This window comes from Tamandua tetradactyla, chromosome 2 (genome assembly GCF_023851605.1).
Source record: "Tamandua tetradactyla isolate mTamTet1 chromosome 2, mTamTet1.pri, whole genome shotgun sequence".
Taxonomy (NCBI): Eukaryota; Metazoa; Chordata; class Mammalia; order Pilosa; family Myrmecophagidae; genus Tamandua; species Tamandua tetradactyla.
This window is the reverse complement of record NC_135328.1, coordinates 78,059,173-78,078,348: the sequence shown is the minus strand read 5'-3', so window position 1 is coordinate 78,078,348 and position 19,176 is coordinate 78,059,173. Positions and strand designations below refer to the sequence as shown.

At 37.1% G+C, this 19,176-nt stretch overlaps 2 protein-coding genes across 3 annotated transcripts in view; one reads left to right on the top strand and one right to left on the bottom strand.

Moving 5' to 3' along the window:
• Positions 1-8,500: 8,500 nt before the first annotated feature.
• Positions 8,501-10,246, top strand: RRAGA (Ras related GTP binding A). Its single transcript, XM_077148078.1, has one exon. It carries the CDS (start codon positions 8,874-8,876, stop codon positions 9,813-9,815), a length of 942 nt encoding a protein of 313 aa, XP_077004193.1. The 5' UTR covers positions 8,501-8,873; the 3' UTR covers positions 9,816-10,246.
• A 4,160-nt stretch (positions 10,247-14,406) lies between these two features.
• The window catches only part of HAUS6 (HAUS augmin like complex subunit 6), an 81,225-nt gene continuing 76,455 nt past the window's right edge, over positions 14,407-19,176 (bottom strand). For both annotated transcript variants that reach the window (XM_077148075.1, XM_077148077.1), the window contains exons 15-17: positions 18,444-18,579; positions 15,973-16,986; positions 14,407-15,263 (exon numbers count right to left, since the gene is read on the bottom strand). In XM_077148075.1, coding sequence (XP_077004190.1) covers positions 15,202-15,263; positions 15,973-16,986; positions 18,444-18,579 — 1,212 coding nt within the window. In that variant the 3' untranslated portion in view covers positions 14,407-15,201. The remainder of the gene's footprint in view (positions 15,264-15,972; positions 16,987-18,443; positions 18,580-19,176) is intronic.

Genomic DNA, 19,176 nt, shown 5'->3' with positions numbered 1-19,176 from the left:
ATCAGTGGTAAATCAAATTCTATAACCCATTTTGTACATATTCTTGGTCTTGGTCCACATTCTGATGAGTATGGACCCATTGTAAGTAAGATCTCTTCAAGATGTTACTTCAATTAAAGTGTGGCCCAACTGAACCAGATTGGGCTTAAATCCAGATTTCTGGAGTACTTTATAAGCAGAGTGAATGTCAGATGGAAAGAGAAGTCACAGGAAGCAGCCAGAAGCTAAAAGTCAACAGAGCCCAAAGGAGAAAGGAAAAGGCATTGCTATATGCATTGCCACGTGCCAGAAAAGGCAAGGAACCCCCAAAGATTGCTGGACAGCCAGAAGTTACTGACCCCAGGAGGAATAAAGCCTTCTAGCCTCTGATATCATAAGCCTATAAATTCCTGTTGTTATACTAAATCATTGTATGGCATTTGTTTTAGAAGCTAGGAAACTAAAATATCATCTAAGAACCTACTCTTTGCAAAACATTGTTAAATCCATAAGTATTTCTTTCAGTGCAAGGCACTTTAGCAAAACATTGTCTTTTTAGCATCCTTAACTATTTAGGTTTACTAAACTTCATCGGAACCAATAGAAGACTAGCCCATAATAACACACAAATTAGACTTCTACTGTTCAGTCATTCATTCATTCCTCAAATATTTATTGATCATCTGTCGTGAGCCAGGCACTGTGCTGCTTGGTGGAGGCAAGGTCAGATTAAGGCCCTCATGGAATTAAATCTAGAGAGACAATCAAAATACAGCCCAACTGTGTTATCCAGGGTTCGCAAGAGAAACAAAACCACAGGAGAGATCTGTAAATATGAGATTTATAAAGATATCTCACACAACCATGGGAATGGAAGAGTCCAAAATCCTCAAGGCAGGTTGTGAAGCTGTAGCTCCAGTGAAGGGTCTAGATGAACTCTACAGGAGAGGCTCGCTGGCTGAAGAAACAGTGAAAGAGTATCTTTCTTGTTTAAAAGATTGGATTATCTTGTCACAAGAGATCATCTTAGTTGATCACAGATGTAATCGGTCACAGATGCAATCTACTGACTGATGATTTAACATACCAGCCTTCTGGTTTCTCAACCAGCCACAAAATATCCTTGCAGCAATGATCATGCCAGTGTTTGCCTGACCAGACAACTAGGCATAATCACTTGGCCAAGTTGAAACCAGAACCTAGCCATCATACCAACTATATCATTATAAACTGTAAATAAGTGCCAAGGAAGCAAGGAAAAAAAAGGTCAGTATTACTCTGATTCCAAAGCCAGACAGAATTGTCACAAGAAAACTACAAAGCAATATACCTCATGAATATAAATATAAATATCCTTAACAAAATATTAGTAAACTGAAAGCAGCAATATATTAAAAGGATTGTACACTGATCACATGGAATTTATCTCATGATTGCAAAGTTGGTTTGACTCTGGAGAATCAGTTATTTTAATACACACCGGTAGAATAAAGGACAAAAACATGATCTTCTCAAAAGATTCAGGAAAGGTGTGTGACAAAATCCAACATCCATTCTAAGTAAAAACCCTCAACAAATTAGGAATAGAAGGAAAATTCCTCAACCGGATAAAAGACATATATGAACAAGGTGAAACATTGTATTTAGTGTTGAAAGATTGGATGCCTTCCTCGTAATCAGGAACAAGATAAAATGTCAGCTGTTACTACATCTATTCAACATCTTACTAGAGGTAATCACAGTGAGTAAAAAAAAAAGAAAAGAACCTAAAGCCATCCAAATTAAAAAGAAAAAAGTGAAACTGTCATTTTTTGCAGATAATATGGCCTATATGGAAAAAATCCTAAAGAATATAAATGTTTTAAGAAGCTACTAGATCCAATAAATAAAGCAAGGTTGCTGGATACAAGATCAACATATAAAAGTCAGTTGTATTTCTATATACTAGCAACAAACAATCCAAAAATTAATAAAGCTTGACTCACTATAGCATCAAAATGAATAAAACACTTAGAAATAAATTTAAGGCAAGTAGTGTAAAACTTGTATGCTGGTAACTACTAAACATTGCTGAGGGAAATTAAAGAAGTTCTAAATGAATGAAGAGAAATACCATGTTCATGGATCAAAGTTTCAATACTGTTAAGATGGCAGTTCTCCCAAGCTGATTTAGAGAATCAATGCAGTCCCTACCAAAATCACAGTAGATGGCTTTTTTTTTGTAGAACTTCCATGTTTGACTCTAAAATATCTATGTGTTCTAGTTTGCTAGCTGCCAGAATGCAATACACCAGAAACGGAATGGCTTTTAAAAGGGAGAATGTAATGAGTTCCTAGTTTACAGTTCTGAGGCCAAGAAAATGTCCCAGTTAAAACAAGTCTATAGAAATGTCCAATCAAAGGCATCCAGGGAAAGATACCTTGGTTCAAGAAGGCCAATGAAGTTCAGGGTTTCTCTCTCAAGTGAGAAGGCACATGGCGAACACAGTCAGTTTCTCTCTCAGCCGGAAGGGCACATGGCAATTAAGGCATCATCTGCTAGCTTTCTCTCCTGGCTTCCTGTTTCATGAAGCTCCCCGGGAGGCGTTTTCCTTCTTCATCTCCAAGGTCTCTGGCTTGTGGGCTCTCTGCTTCGTGGTGCTCCAGCATTCTCTGCTCTCTCCAAATCTCTTTCTCCAAAATATTTCCTCTTTTATAGGACTCCAGTAAACCAATCAAGACCCACCCAAATGGGCGGAGACATGTCATCACCTAATCCAATTTAACAAGCACTCTTGACTAAATCACATCATCCAGGGAGATGATCTGATTACAGTTTCAAACGTACAGTATTGAATAGGGATTATTCTACCTTTATGAAATGGGATTTTGATTAAAACATGGCGTTTCTAGGGGGCATACATCCTTTCAAATCAGCACAATATGTAAATGCGAATTAACTAGAATAGCTAAAACAATTTTGAATAAAAAGAAAAAAGATGGAGAACTTACACTACCAAATTTCGAAACGTATTATTTAGCTATAGTAATCAAGACAATATGACATTGGCATAAGAATAGACTTATAGATCAATGGAACAGAAAAGAGATCTCACAAATAAATCCTTACATTTTTAGTCAATTGATTTTCAACAAAGGTGAAAGGATGGCCTTTTCAACAAATGGTGCTGGGCAACTGAACACCCAAATGTAAAAAAAAAAAAATTTAGAAACCTTACACCACATCATACCCAAAAATTTACTTAAAATGGGTCATAGGTTTAAATATGAAGCCTAAAACTATAAAACCTCCGGAAGAAAATCTTTGTGATCTTGAATAGACAAATAGATATAGCACAAAAATCATAATCCATAAAAATATAAAAGTTTATATACTGGACTTCATAAAATATTAATAACTTACTCTTCAAAAGACACTATTAAGAGAATGAAAACATATGTACAAACCAGAACAAATACTTGCAAATCATATATCTGATAAGGGACTGGTATCAAAATATGCAACAAACTCTTACAACTCATAATAATAACAAAAAAAATTGCCCAATTTAACAAAGGCAAAAGATGTTCATAGATATTTCACTAAAGATGATACATGAATGCCTAATAAGCACAAGAAAATATGCTTGTGTAGAAGAGTTTACATAGCAGGCCTGAGATTGCTATCCTTAAAAAGCCCTGTTTACATTTTACCCTTGGCTGGTATCTGCCACTTGGATTTTGGAAAAGTACCCAAGAATCCTTGGTAAGAATACTTCACTGTGCCTACACTGTTTGTACAAACAATGTGGCTTATGCTGAACACTTGTTTTCCTTTTAAGAGTCTGGAATTTTTGTAAATACTAGGCAGAGAGTGCTTATTTGACCACAACAAAAAACATGGGCACTAAGTCTCTGATGAGCTTTCCTATTAGACAACATTTCATACAAGTTATCATAACTCATTGCTGAAGGCATTAACCATGTCCGGTGTGACACCACTGGGAGAAGACTCTTGGAAGCCTGTACCTGATTTCCTCCAAACTTCACTTCTTTTCCCTTTGCTGACTTTACTTTGCATCGTTTTGCTGTAATAAGTCATAGCCCTAAGTATGATTCCATGCTGAATTCTATGAGTACTCCTAGAAAATCATCAAATCTGGGGATGGTCTTGGGAATTCCCAACATAATGCTCAGCATTAATAGTCATTAGGGATATGTAGGGATACGCGAACTAAAACCACAGTGAGGATTAGCTACATACTTATCGTTGCCGAGGATGTGAAGAAAGGCAAGCACTCTGTTTTGGGTGATGAGATGCAAACACAGACAGCCAGACAGTAGAGAATGCATGAAATGACAGCTTTATTAGATCGAAGGGTCTGGAGGGTGAACGGAGAGAATGAGGGTGGCAGAGGATCAGGGCTTACCTAACCTAGGCTCTTGTGAAGCTCTGTGGAGGGGGTGGAGGATAATGATCATATGAGTCCCAGGCTCTTACCTTTATTGTATCTGGAAGAGAGGAGGGGGTTTCCTCATGGATACTGAGCATGAAGGCCAGAGGCAGCAAGGAGGACCGTTTAGGGAAGCTGAGGCTTCTTATCATTCAGATCACATGGAGGTACATGCCTTGCTAGTCGTTGTTCCACCTAGGGCAGGGCTGACTGGGGTGGCCACCCAAAGGAGGAACTTATGACTATGCCAAGCAAGATAATGAGATGCCACATATATTTTATGCCATTACACCCTCATGCATGGCTGGTGGAAGTATAAAATGGGACGGCCACTTCAGAAAACAGTTTAGAAAGAAGATAGTTCTTAAAAGTGAAATACACAATATGCCCCAGCAATTCTACTCTTAGGTATTTTCAAGAGAAATGAAAATATATGTCTATACAACGATGTTTTCATCAATGTTCATTCATAGCAGCATTATTCACAATCGCCTAAAAACTGCAGGCAATCCCAATTTCCATCAATTGGTGAATGAACAAACCAAATGTAGTAGTATATATTCATACAATGGAGCACTATTCGTTAATAAAAAACAATGATGACTAACACATCATAAAATATTAACAAGCTTCAAAACCCTTATGTAAGTAAGAGAAAGAAACCAGACATACGAAAAAGATTCTGATTGTACGATTCCATTTATATGAAATTTCTAGAAAAAGGAAATATAGACAGAAACACACCAGCAGTTATCCAGGTCCAGGAGTAGGAGCAGAGAATTTTTGGAAGAGGGTGGAAATATTCTAAAACTGAGCTGTGGTGATGGAACTGTCCGCTTACAATGGTGACTTTCACTATAAATTTTATCTCAATCAAGTTTTTTCTAAGTCCCTTGCAAAAAGTTCCTTTCCGTTAACATTATCAAATTATTATTAAGGAATCAGTTTTGAATATTTTGGGTAAAGAGTCCTCTCATTTCCAAATCAAATATCTCATGGAATGAATTGTGAAGAGGCCCAGCCAGATCATTCTTCAATGAGCCTCATGGCTACCAAGAGACTTTAAATAAGAGCAGACAGGCAAAGATCACTAGATAACTGTGGTGGTTTGAAGCTATTAATCCGTTCCTGTGCTGCAGGTCAATTATGAATGGGACCTTTTGGTTAGGTTATTTCAATTGAGATTTGACCCACCCAATGCAAAGTGGGTCTTAATCCTTTAACTGGAGTTCTTTATGAGAGGATAAAATGCATAACAGAAGCAAAGAGATGGAATTCTGAGAAGTTCACAGAGAAGTTTAGAGAAAAAGCCCCAGATGGAGAATCCAGAAGCTAAAGCAACGAAACTGGGAACAAATGGACCAGCAGATGCTGCCATGCTATCTGACAGAGGAATCACTGGTATCTGGTCTTCAGGGAAGGTATCATCTGTTGATGCCTTAATTTGAACATGTTCCTATCCTTAGAACTGTAAATTTGTAAGCTGATAAACCCCACTGTAATAGGCAACCCATTTCTGGCATATTGCATTTCAGCAGCTGTAGCAAACTGAAACAATATCTGAGGAAAGTTTCTAACAGGAAGAGGAAAGACCAAAACGAACAAACAAAATGAACTTGGAAGAAACAAAGACTAAAGAAGAAGTGAAAACTTTTTTTAGAGACACTAATATCTTCAGAGAGAGGTGATATTTAATCCAAGGAAAGAAATTTATATTTTTAAAAGGAACAATCAAAACAGGAAATATTCCATGGAAATTTAAAAATGCATATCAAAATTTAAAACTCCAAAGAAGAGTTGAAAAATTAAGATGAGAAAAATCTCCTGGAGAGTAGAAGGGAAAGAAAGAAATAGGAAAGAGGAAAGAGAATATAAGAATATTGGATGAGAGTCCATGAGATTCAACATCCAAATCATTGGCATATCCCTGAGAGAATAAAAAAAATAAAGGAAGAACATTATAAAAAAAAAAACAAAACATCTCCCAGAGTTAAAGAACATATGTTTCCAGATTAAAGGGCATATTGGAGGGCCCAGCACAATGAAAGGGTTCAACAATTCCAATAATCATGGTTTCAGAATACTAGAGATGAGAAAATCAAATAAAATTCTAGACATAAAAAAATAAGTCATACCAAAAGGGGGAAGAGCAAAATGAGACAAAATAAATTGTCAATGGCTGAGAGATTCCAAACAAAGTCGAGAGGTTATCCTGGAGGTTATTCTTATGCATTAAAAACATATCCCCTTTTAGTTAAGGTGTAACAGAGAGGCTGGAGGAAACTGCCTGAAAATGTAGAGCTGTGTTCCAGTAGCCATGTTTCTTGAAGATGATTGTATAACGACATAGCTTTCTCAATGTGACTGTGTGATTGTGGAAACCTGTGTCTGATGGTTTATCTTATGGACAGATGAGTAAAACATATGGATTAAAAATAAATAAATAATGGGGGAACAAATGTTAAAATAAATTTAGTACAGTGAAATGCTGGTGATCGGTGAGGGGGAGGGGGAGGGGTATGGTGTGTACGAATTTTTTTCTTCTTTCTTTTCATTTCTTTTTCTGGATTGGTACAAATATTCTGAGAGGTGATCGTGGTGATGAATATACAGCTATGTGATGATACTGCATTATTGTTTATATACCAAGAATGAAATGATCATATGGTAAAAATGTTCGTGTTTGTATGTTATGATTTTTAAAAATTTAAAATTTTTTTTAAAAAAAGGGAAATTGGACCAACAGTAGTGGAGGAGGTGGACTCTTATTCAGTCACAACCGCAGTGTAAGGTCCTGTCCCTGTGGGTTTTATTTCAAACTTTGCTGTTATAGAAAAGGAAATTTACAAACCATTACATTGCTGCTTTTACAACAGGACATTCTATTTATTTCTGCAGTGATTCTCGTGTCCTCTAAGTAGTGCTGTCACTGTGTGCGCTACCTTACATTGTTTTGTTGTTGTCAATTTTTTTTCTGGTTTGAGCTAACGTGTTTTCTGTGTGAATAGTCTCTTACATTTTTGTATGCTGAATATGGGCATCAAAGAACCTGTAAAAGTTATCTTTTTCAATTGAAGGTGCACAAATAAAAGTTTGGAAAAGAAAAAAAAATAGGTCATAGCTTCAGGCATCAAACTTACTAGAAGCTAAAAGACAATGGAGACTGTGAGGAAAAGTTATTTCTAGCCAGTCAGTATAAGGGTAAAAATTAAAGACATTAATCATTGCCCAACACCTAGTAGGCATTCAAATATTTATTTGAGTTAATGGAAGAATTAATTCATTACATTTGTACCGTACATCACTCTGAAAAGGACTTTATGGAAGATATGGAGTATCCTACCTTAGAAGGCTTCAGTATACTGATGACTCATTTATTCATCTACTTAAAGACCAACGGCAGAAATATGTTACACTTTTGGGGAGGCATTGTGGCCTATGTTAGGGAAGGAGACTCTGCAGTCGGACAGTATAAGTTCAAATCCCATTTCATCGCTTAATAACTGTGTGACCTGGTCAGGTAACTTAACCTCTCTGGGCTTTATTTTCCTCACTTGAAAAATAGGGTTATTTATTCAGAGGGTTATTGTCATAACTGAGTGGCTCCACACAGCAGTTTCCGGAAGCTTTGGAATTCTGACTGCAAATTCTCAAGTCTGAGATTAAAGGAAAAGCAGTTGTGAGAAAGAAACTTAATCCCCAGTGGGAAAGCACTAACTGGGAGTCAGGACGTCTTCCTGGTAAGGATTTGTTACCATCTCGCTGGTAACAAGTTAATCACTTAACTTCTCTAAGCCTCGCTTTCCTCGCCTTTAGTTTTAATATGTTCTGCCCTTGTACTCATAGGACAGGGAACTTGGGGAAGTCTAAGTGGGCTGAGAAGGTAGGACTTCCCTCCACTGCACTCGTTTGCTGCCCTCTCTGAAAACCACCCAAACACACCTCCTTTGTCAGGCGAGTTCATTTATTTCGCCACGAGATGGCAGCATTCTCTCGACCAACCATACATGAACCCCTTAAGTAAGACCAGTTTAAATAGAGGAACAAAACACCCGAGTCCCACGTTTGCCTTTCATTCTCTCTTGCCTCGACCTTGCTCTCTTTGATTAAAGGCGCTGTCTGTCAAAACTGGTCAGGCAGTGACAACGGAGCGCGGGGATTCTCGCGAGATTGCCGCCGGAAGTAGGTGGAGGTGGGGACACAGCGGTTCACCTCTCCGGAAGGCGAGAGATTCCCTTGAGCTGTCGGTAGCAGCCGTTTCCTCCCAGACGCTCGTCTCTGAGGAATAGTCAGGCCCATCGCGTCTTTCAAGCCCCAAGCTCGCGCTTTCGATTTCTCCGACTGCAAAGCTGCGCGGCTGTGCGGACGGAGGCTCAGCCAGGGGAGCTCCCCAGTCGCCCCCGTTCCGTGCTACAGATAGGCCGCACCCTCAAGCCCAGTTCGCGGCGGCCCCAGCGGGTGATGCCAAATACAGCCATGAAGAAAAAGGTGCTATTGATGGGGAAGAGCGGGTCGGGGAAAACCAGCATGAGGTCGATTATATTTGCAAATTACATTGCTCGCGACACCCGGCGCCTAGGTGCCACCATTGACGTGGAGCACTCCCACGTCCGATTCCTGGGGAACCTTGTTCTGAATCTTTGGGACTGTGGCGGTCAGGACACCTTTATGGAAAACTACTTCACCAGCCAGCGAGACAACATCTTCCGTAATGTCGAGGTTTTGATTTACGTGTTTGATGTGGAAAGCCGCGAACTGGAAAAGGACATGCATTATTACCAGTCATGTCTGGAGGCCATCCTCCAGAACTCTCCTGATGCCAAAATCTTCTGCCTGGTGCACAAAATGGATCTGGTTCAGGAGGATCAGCGTGACCTGATTTTTAAAGAGCGAGAAGAAGACCTGAGGCGTTTGTCTCGCCCCCTGGAGTGCGCTTGTTTTCGAACATCCATCTGGGATGAAACGCTCTACAAAGCCTGGTCCAGTATTGTCTATCAGCTGATTCCTAATGTTCAGCAGCTAGAGATGAACCTAAGGAATTTTGCCCAAATTATTGAGGCCGATGAAGTTCTCCTGTTCGAGAGAGCTACGTTCTTGGTGATTTCCCATTATCAGTGCAAAGAACAGCGTGACGTCCACCGATTTGAGAAGATCAGCAACATCATTAAGCAGTTCAAGCTGAGCTGCAGTAAATTGGCCGCTTCTTTCCAGAGCATGGAAGTTAGGAATTCTAATTTCGCCGCCTTCATCGACATCTTCACGTCAAACACGTACGTGATGGTTGTTATGTCGGATCCATCGATCCCTTCCGCAGCTACTCTGATCAACATTCGCAATGCCAGGAAACACTTTGAGAAGCTGGAGAGAGTCGATGGTCCCAAGCATAGCCTCCTTATGCGTTAAATTTTGCCAAATGCTGTTTCTGAAAATGCTGAATTGCCTTTCTTCCCTTTGCATCCTCTTTATAAAAAAAAAAATACTCATAATGTTGTGTGCTTAAAAGTGGGCTTTGAATGTTGCTGTTACTTCTTCCATCTTTTTCTTTCCTATTCCCCAGTCTTTCAACATTGGACACTATTTACTCAGCTATCCATTAGAGCTTCAAAGTGGCTTTTCTGAAAAGTTCCTATAGTGTAACACTAAAGTAGGTGGTTTGTGTGTGTTCCGATTACCTGGTTATAATAGATTTGTACATCAAAGCCCTTAATATCTTCCTGTATTCCGTATTACATTTCAAAGATGGAATGTCAGTATTTTGTCAGCAAGGTATAAAATGCATTTACAAATTCTTTGCTTTCAATCATGAATAAACATTTGCTATTAGCAATTTAAAATATGGTGTTCTTTGAAATAATTTGTAGTTGATAATGTAAATCTAAAGATTCTGACTGCCAATACTCTTTAATTAGCAAATTTGAGTTTGTGATCTTAGCCTCCATCTCCTTAGAGATGTCTCATAGCAACTGAAGCAGAGTGGTTTAGAGTCTGGTCTTGGAGCCATACCACCTGAGTTCAGTTAGTACTGGGATCCTTTCCCTGGTAGCTCTGTGAGCTTGGGCAAGATAATTCAACTGTGCTTGTTTCCTTTTGTAAAATGTGATTCAGAATAGCACTACTAAATGGGATTGTTAAAAGCATTCAATTGAAGCATGGAAAACATTTAGAATTGTGCCTGGCACATATTTAATAGGTACTGTTAAATGTTAGCTGTCTTTATCACCTCCTGGGCTATTCCTCTCCCCAAATTACTGGATTCCTGCTAAATATTTGAACCCTTACTAAATACCAGGTATTTTAAAATACTTGATGTGAATATGTAATTCTCACAACCTTTGAGGTTTATTTCATATAGAAAAAATACAGCCGAAGTTTAATATAGTTGTTAAGGTCATACAGCTGAACTCAAGTGTATCTGACTACAGTTCCTTTCCCTCCCCCAACCATTATATTCCGGTACCACTGTTAATCATAACAAACCTAGCATTTTAGACTTAGATTACTCCATGTAACTTCCCCTAACTTTACAGACAGAAGAAGCTGAAGCTCAAGGAAAGTAAATGGCTTCTCCCAAGGAAGTGTTTTATTTAGTTTGGGAAAGACCACTTTCCCATTTCTATTTATCTGGAAATCTGGATAACTGAATCAGAATCTTAAAATACCTACCTTGGGGAAGGATTCTCTAAGATTCCTAATTTGGATTGGCAATGTGGTATAGTGAAAAAATGGACCATAAATGCCCTGTTTCGATTCTAACATTAGCTACCCTACAGATTATTTTAAATGAAAACTATTTTAAGGCCAAAAGGGACCTCTGATCAACCCCTCAGCCTCTAATTTTATAGATAAGGCAACACCTTTGTGTACAGACATTATAAGTGATAAGACTTTAGAATTATCAAGGCTTTATAAAGTTATTTAACATTTATTAAACCCTTTCTAGCCTCAGATGTGCACTACAGCCTCCTACCTATGAAGAACAAGCTATTGAGCTGTAAATTATCAGACTCATCTAACTAGGGCCACTGACAATGATAAGTTAGTATAAAGAATCAAGATGAGAAAAATCCTAAGGTACAGGTGTACTTTTAAAAATCATTTTTAAGTACTATATGTAGTAAATCACATAACTAAATTGGCAGTATCTGGATCACTGAAATCTCTTCTGTTGGACAAGTTCTTGATATACCTTTGTGCTCACTGTTTTTATGGTTGTCTGCCATGGGTCTTATAATTCATATATAGGAAATTCCAGAGCCAGATTGTATAAATGAATACTTATTCAAGACAACAATATGTAAAATATATCAACTAATTTTTTGATCCCATAGAGAACTCGCAAATATTTTAAATTTAGGATGAGGACTTGGATTTCACGGTGCATAAGACGAAAAGTATCTAAAGCAACCATGTATCTGCAACTTAATGAAACACCTTTGCTTTATCAAATACTTTCTTCACACTGAGGAAAAAGTCCTTACACAGATTTATTTTAATTTTATAATACACCCAAAGTAGTAAACACACACACACACGCCACCAGGACTTTCTTTTTTATTATGGGTCTCAAGAATTTGTTTTTCCTTTAGAAAACAAATAGGTCATGGTTTAAAAACACATGGCCAAGAAAAGATTTCAAAATATTGTCTTTATCAGCTAAATACCCCCACATCTTTTTCTTTAACTTCAAATATATTTTTATTCCACTTACAGCATTTTTCATTCTAAGTAACATTATATCTTGTCCTCTTTAAACATTTAAAATAATTAGGGCATTTTGTCATTATCTAAGTTTCAGATTGAAGATGTGGGAATCTGTTTACATGCCATCATATCTTACAGTGAATAAACAAGGTACATTCTGTGTAATTTGTCCAATATGATTGTAAAAGAAAGAATAAAGAATAACCATCTTTACCATTACTTTTAATTCCATCACATAGTAGACAAAATATTTAAATATTTGCCCACGGCCTTTGTGTTGTACGTATGTGTACACACACACACACCTACATAAGCATGTATGAATGCACAGAAATATGTATGTAATTGGTATATACTAGAGAGATCACACACAACCATGAAAAACAATAAATTTAATAAATGAAATCCTAAATGAATAAAAGTTAAGATAAACAATACAAAAATCAAAGAAGTAACAGGCACATAGATATGGAAGACTTTAGGGCGGAAGTGAGATTCATTCTGAGCCATAAAGGAGAGAGAATTACGATAAACTGGAAGGGGAAGGGGAATACCAGCTTCAGGGGAATAGTGACGATTTCTAAAGACCCATGCTCACTGGAATGTCTTGGTAATAAATAGAAGATCGTAATAGAAGGAGAAATAGAGGAAAGCTATGTAAGGGACCTTATCGGCCTTTGAATTTAAACTCTATCCTGGAATTAGCAATGAATCGTTCACAGACTTTTAAGCAGGGAAGTTACATTATCAAAGCAACCTCTTAAGGCCAAAAGGTAACATGTGGGAAATATGGGTAGGGGTGAGGGAGACTGAAGGCAGGAAGCCATAATCACAGTTTAGAAGAAACTGATAGATTGGAGACATTTTTATTCACAGTACTGGTATATGAAAGACAAGAGAAAAATGTCAAAAATTCTCAGTCTATCACAGGTAAAACTCACTTAGAGTATTTTTTTATAAATCAAATAATGTCCAGAGGTATTTTGACCTTTTGTTTCTGTCTCTCGGTAAGGGCTTCCTACACTATTAGTAGACTTGACACTCATTAATGTAGCTTCTGCTTAAAGATACTCCAGGGCTAAATGTGAATCTAAATCTCCTGGCAATGGTTATCAGGCTTTTTATGGTGCCCAAAAACCACCAGGGAAGCCTACTTAAAATGCAGATTCCTAATCTCCACTTTAGACCTACAGAATCTACATTTTTATGACGAATCTCAGAAGATTCTAATACAGATGAACCTTGAGTCAATTGTAGACAAGTGATTTAAACTCCTTGAGCTTCAGTTTCCTAACTTGTGAAACAGGTTATAATAATCACTATCTTACAGAGTTACAAGAACTAAAGTTAAGTGTCTTCCAATAACCCTGGCACTTTGTAGATGCTAATATGATAGCCCTACCTCCTCCTTAACATGCTAATTTTGGATATACAGATAACTAGGTTTTCTTAAAGCAAACCAGGGAATGTTTTCCAGGTAGACCTGCAGAGTCTCAAATTTGTTGTATTAACTAATAAGAAACATAACTCCTTAGCTTTTTGTTCTTCCTTTTTCTTTCTCACTGCAGAAAAGTTATATATACTTTCTTCTCTCTGTTCTCACAAATGACTGACCTTCAAAGTGGGACAGAACAAATAACTTAAGGAAAAGTAGTCCACGATGGGTGGAGATTATTAATAAAGCATCTACTTTCAGAACAGTCCCCTTCAACTTTTCTCCTCTTCTTGTCAATATCTTAGGGGCTTGTCGACAAGGTTTTGATGGTTAGAAGTTGGGGCTCTACAAAGGATGCTGTAGAAGCTATCTCCCTTCAAGTACTTGTTCCATCCCTCCTGGCTCACAAAGGGCAACAGCATGTGTTCAATGGGTGCTTGCTAAAACGTAAGCCCTTTTCTAAATCTGGGAGCCTGATAGAATGAAGCAGGAAAGTGTACAAAAAGTTTCACCCCTGATTCCCAAAGAAGGTCACTAAGAGGCCCACTCCTGCAGCCATATCTTATGACCTTTAGTTCCTTCTAGGAGGGCTTGTGGTATATATCAAGGAAGGAAAAGTCACCAATGACTTAGCTCTATAACCTTGGATAAATTATTTAATCCTACTTGGGCTCAACTTTTTCATCACCATCAGTTTTCTCTTGATGGTCTTTGAACAGGAAAGTAACAATCAAAACTGGTCCCTGTGGATGCAGCTGACATGATCATGATTTAACAAAAAAAAACTGGTCCCTTTCTCCAAATTAGCAGCACCCCCATTAAAAACAAACACAAAAACAAAAAACACAGACTAATGAATTCTTTAATTTATACTTTTTTTGTTAAAATATAAACCTAGGAGTCAATAAAATTTTCAAAGTCTAAATTAGGCCAAAAAGTCTGTTACACAACCCACTGAATGAATTTAATTTGAGTGTTTCTCAAGTGTCTAGTCATCTTCTTCCATCTTTTTCCTTTTTTTCTAAATTCATCCTGCACCAGTCTTCACTTATTATCACATGCACTTTAATTTCATCAAAAATTGTTTCTCAGGACTTTAATAATCATTAGGCTTGCACAGAGCTTTCTCAATCTTAAGCTCTGTCACCTTAATGACACATTCCAAGGCACAATTTTTCTTTTTTTTTTTTCTAGTACCAGAATGTTCCATAAAGAAACAAAGATGTATACTGCTCCAAAAGGAACGATCAGTATACACAATAGTTATATTAACCAATTAATGAAAGGACATCAAAAACTACTCATCCTTAATGTTAATTAACTGAGATTATAACATAATAGATATAACTACTTCCTTTGCTATTTACTTAATGCCTACAATATTATTCAAGAAATCAAAATGTCTTTGCTCAACTCCATTTTGCTTTCCAAATACTTCACATTTCAGCCACATATTCCAACAAATAAAGAAAATCCAAACATATTTTCCTTACCTAAAAACATTAAAGGAGGTTACAAGGCATTTAAGACTTTTTAGATCTTGAAAAAGAAAGTGTTACATTTCCAACATATATATAAATTACAACTCAGTTTCTATTCTGTGGCACAGCTTCAATTTAAGTGCATCATAGTTAAGTTAACTGTGCTACTGCTTCATCTTTTCAAGTCAGGTGGAGATTCTTTTGCATCACGGCTCTTATTCAAGATTTCTTCTTCTGCAAAATGAATTTTTTAAAAAAAGATAAGCAAACACTATGAAGAAATTAAACATGACATTCTAAGCAGTAGCAAATTTTATAGTTTTCTTAGGAAAATTTCACTTATGCAATATTTAACATTATTCTCATTGAAGTACTTTTTCTCCAAAGATCATCCCTTTTAGAATATTTTTCAATATACCAGGTTTAATTACCCATTTATAGTGAACATTCTCCAACATATACAAAAGTAAAGAGAATAGTATAATTAACCCCATGTATCCATCACTCAGCTTCAATTATTCATGCTAACCAATACTATTTTGTTTCTACTCCTCACACACCCCCCAATTATTTCAAAGCAAATCACAGATATTAGTACATAAGTGATATTTAAAATAAGATTTCTCAACTTTTTAAAAACCACCTTCCAGAAGCCAAGAATATTTTGACAAGATTTACTTTTAGTAGTCTCAATTATAAAAGCAACAGATTTCAGGTTTTTGGTTTTGTTTCTACCCCATCCCATCCTAATTGTAAACTATACACACATCTCTAGATACTAAAAGTATCCATAAAAATCTCTTTTCTCATCCTAGATGAAAGAATAAGGAGCACAGTTTTCCACATTAACAAGGCTCACGCAACATTCATTGTGTACTATTTTTATGAAAAACTAAGAGAAAACTTCAACAGGTGAATATGCACAGTTCTAATCAAACCTTACCTTTTAAATTAGGTAGATATTCTCCAAGACTACATGGTATTGTAGCACTCAATCTTTGCTCCACTGGAGAAAATTTAATTAGTGGTGAAAGAGACTGTTTTCTTTCCCCAAGGGACATACGTAAAGATGGTTTTGTAGAGTCAATGTGCAAATCATGAGTTTCCAAAAATCTAAACATATCATTTGTTTGCATGTTATTGGGAGTAAGGCTCAATTCTGGTTCATGTTTTTCAAGTGTTTCAGGATAAGAAAGAGAAGATTCTTTCTTTTTCTTGGAAAGAGATTTTTTCAGAGCCTCATATCTATTGCAAATAGCCTGCAACCTGAAGTCTGAATTTGGAGTAGTTTGCCGTTCTTCCACATCTCCACTGTACACAGGACTATTTGGTTCCAATTCAAAATTGGCCTCTGTATTATCAGAGCTATTAAGACTTAGGTGACCAACTTCTTCTGGAAGTGTTTCATGTAATATGCCAAAATCAATATCCTGGAAACTTTTAGAACTAATTCCACTTGATACTTGAAAAGAGTTCCATAACACAGTTTTATGCAAGGAAGGTTCTTTATAAGAAGCTTGCAAGTAGTCTGATATTTCAACATGCTCCTCTTCACTGTCACCCATCACATTGATCTTATTGTCTACAGCAGGGGAGACTGTCTCTGTTTTGGTCTGTAAAGCTGTACATTCCAAATCTTGCTTGCAAATTATTTTATTTAACAAATCTGACTGATTCTGTGTTGGTGGTTCATCTATGTAACTGGTCATCACATATTTTTGAGGCACACACTTGAGATCATGTGAGACAAGTGTCTCTTCAGGCAAATGAGACTGTCTAGAATCTGATATAGGAGGTGTTGAGAGAAAACTGGTCATGCTAAATTCTGTTTGATTATGCAACACAGGTAAGGATTCTGGCAAAACTTCTCCATGTTCAGTATCCATCCGAATCAGTTCTGATCTTCTGTCATCTTCTATTTTAATAGCTTTTCTCCATGAGCTCCTAATTTCACTTACTAATTTAGGGTGAAAAAAAGCACACAATTTACTAATATTCCCAAATATAGAACATGTAAGTATTTTATTTCTAGAGCTGAAAGTAAGGCTACTAACTTGGCATGTATTCAATATAAATACAGCAGTGGATGACAAGGCTCCATAATATGACAAACCCCAACAACATCAAAAAGCTCTATCTCAGTACATTTGCATCGATTTAGAAAAAGAAATAGCAAAACAACAGAAAAAGAAATAAAATGATAATATAGAGAAAAAAATAAAAATAAAAAATACAAAAAATATAAAACAAAAAAAAAGCTCTATCTCCAACTGATCATACACAAGTATACACATCAAAAACTATTCCTGAAATGTGAATATACTTTCAAACAGTACATACAAATGGACATGTATTAAAAAGATATATTCTAGTCCATCCAGGCCAAATTCAGCAAACTTTTTCTGTAAAGGGCCAGATAATAAATATACTTTTGGCTTTGCAGACAATCCATTCTGTTTCAACTACTGGAACTCTGCCATCATAGGATGAAAGCAGCCATAGACAAAATGTCAACAAATGGTGAGGTTATGTTTCAATAAAATTTTATTTAGAAAAACATACAGAGCAGGCCAGATTTGATCCAGAGGCCATACATAGTCTGTGGCTATGGCTAGGTTCAAATTGAAATGAACCAATTTAACTTTGTCATTTCCAGCAGCAAATTAGAAATTATATTTAATTACCCAGCCAGGAGTGATTAAATATAATTATATTAAAACAAATCTAACTGTATTAGGACACCAACATGAGAACTTTTCCTACATAAATTGTAGGTTATAGGGGAAATAGCATTGGGAGAGGTTGGTGGGGGGTGGAAAAGATCTATGCACATATAGTTTTTGGCTGATGTTAGTTGTTGGCTGAGAGAAATAGCCTCTATATTCCAAAAATGTTATCACAGATCATATCTGGAGGGAGAAGATATTTTTAAGTGATCAAATAAAATATTTTCCAGAAAAGAGCCAAATAAAAAAACAAAATTGTACAGCATCAGGGCCAATTATACCTCAATATACTAAAGTGTACTAAAACCATAAAATAATATTGCTTTTGGGGTTCAGGTTGTAGGGCTGCCTTCTAAATCAGCATACTCACACTTAAAATACTTCAATAAAAGTCCCATACATCAGAACAAATAAAGCCACTGATAACCAAATCAAAAGATACAGAAGAGTTTCTTTTTTTTTCCCCTGAACATTTTATTTTGAAATAATTTCAAACTTACAAGAGTTGCAAAGACTATGCAAAATTCATAGAGAAAATGTCAACATACTAGAAAAAAGTTTTTAAATGGGTTTCCAGAAGAGTTATTAGACAGATAAATCTATCTCCAACTGATCATACAGTGGTCCTAACAGTGGTAATGTAATGTCTAAGAAAGAAAATAAAGGATAGAACGCATTATTAACTTACTCAAATTTTCTGGAGTTCGGGGAATTTGGTTCCTTGCTAAGAATGGGTTAGAAACCAAAGAGTCAATCAATTCCTCTAGTTTTACTTCTTTTCCTTTAGAACGCTGAGGTGAATCAGATAAAACTGCCTTGGCAACCTAAAACAGAAAAGAAAAAGTAAAACAAAAATTATCAAGCCAGTTGGCAGAATGAAACAAAAGCCCTGATAAAGAATAAGCACGGAGTTTTGGGAGACCTCCAGGTCAAGATGGCAGCTTAACAACGTGCATATTTTAGTTCGTCCTCCAGAACAACTACTAAATAACCAGAAACAATACAGAACAGCTCCTGGGGCCACGTCAGTGACCAGACACACAGCGTACGCCAGTCTGGACCAGCTGGACCGGCTACAAGCAACCCCCAGAACCGTGAGTTCCCAAAGCTGCAGCGGCCAGCGCCCCTCCCCAACAGGCCGCTTCCCAGAGGGGAAAGGAAAGGACTTTACCAGCTGCAGGGACTGGGCACAATCAAACGCCAATTGTGGAACTAATTAACAAATTCTGACTACTAAAAATAGGCCCCCAGCTTAGGTGAACCTGATCAAAGCAGAGGTTGCTCATTTTTGCCCCAGTGCCAAGGGGGCAGGACTGACAGAAAAAGGGGAAAAAAAAAAGAAGGAAACAGAGGTTTTTGTGGCTGTGTATCTACAAAGGCTTGACTGCCTCTGGATACAGCGGCAGGCCTTTTCAGGCTGC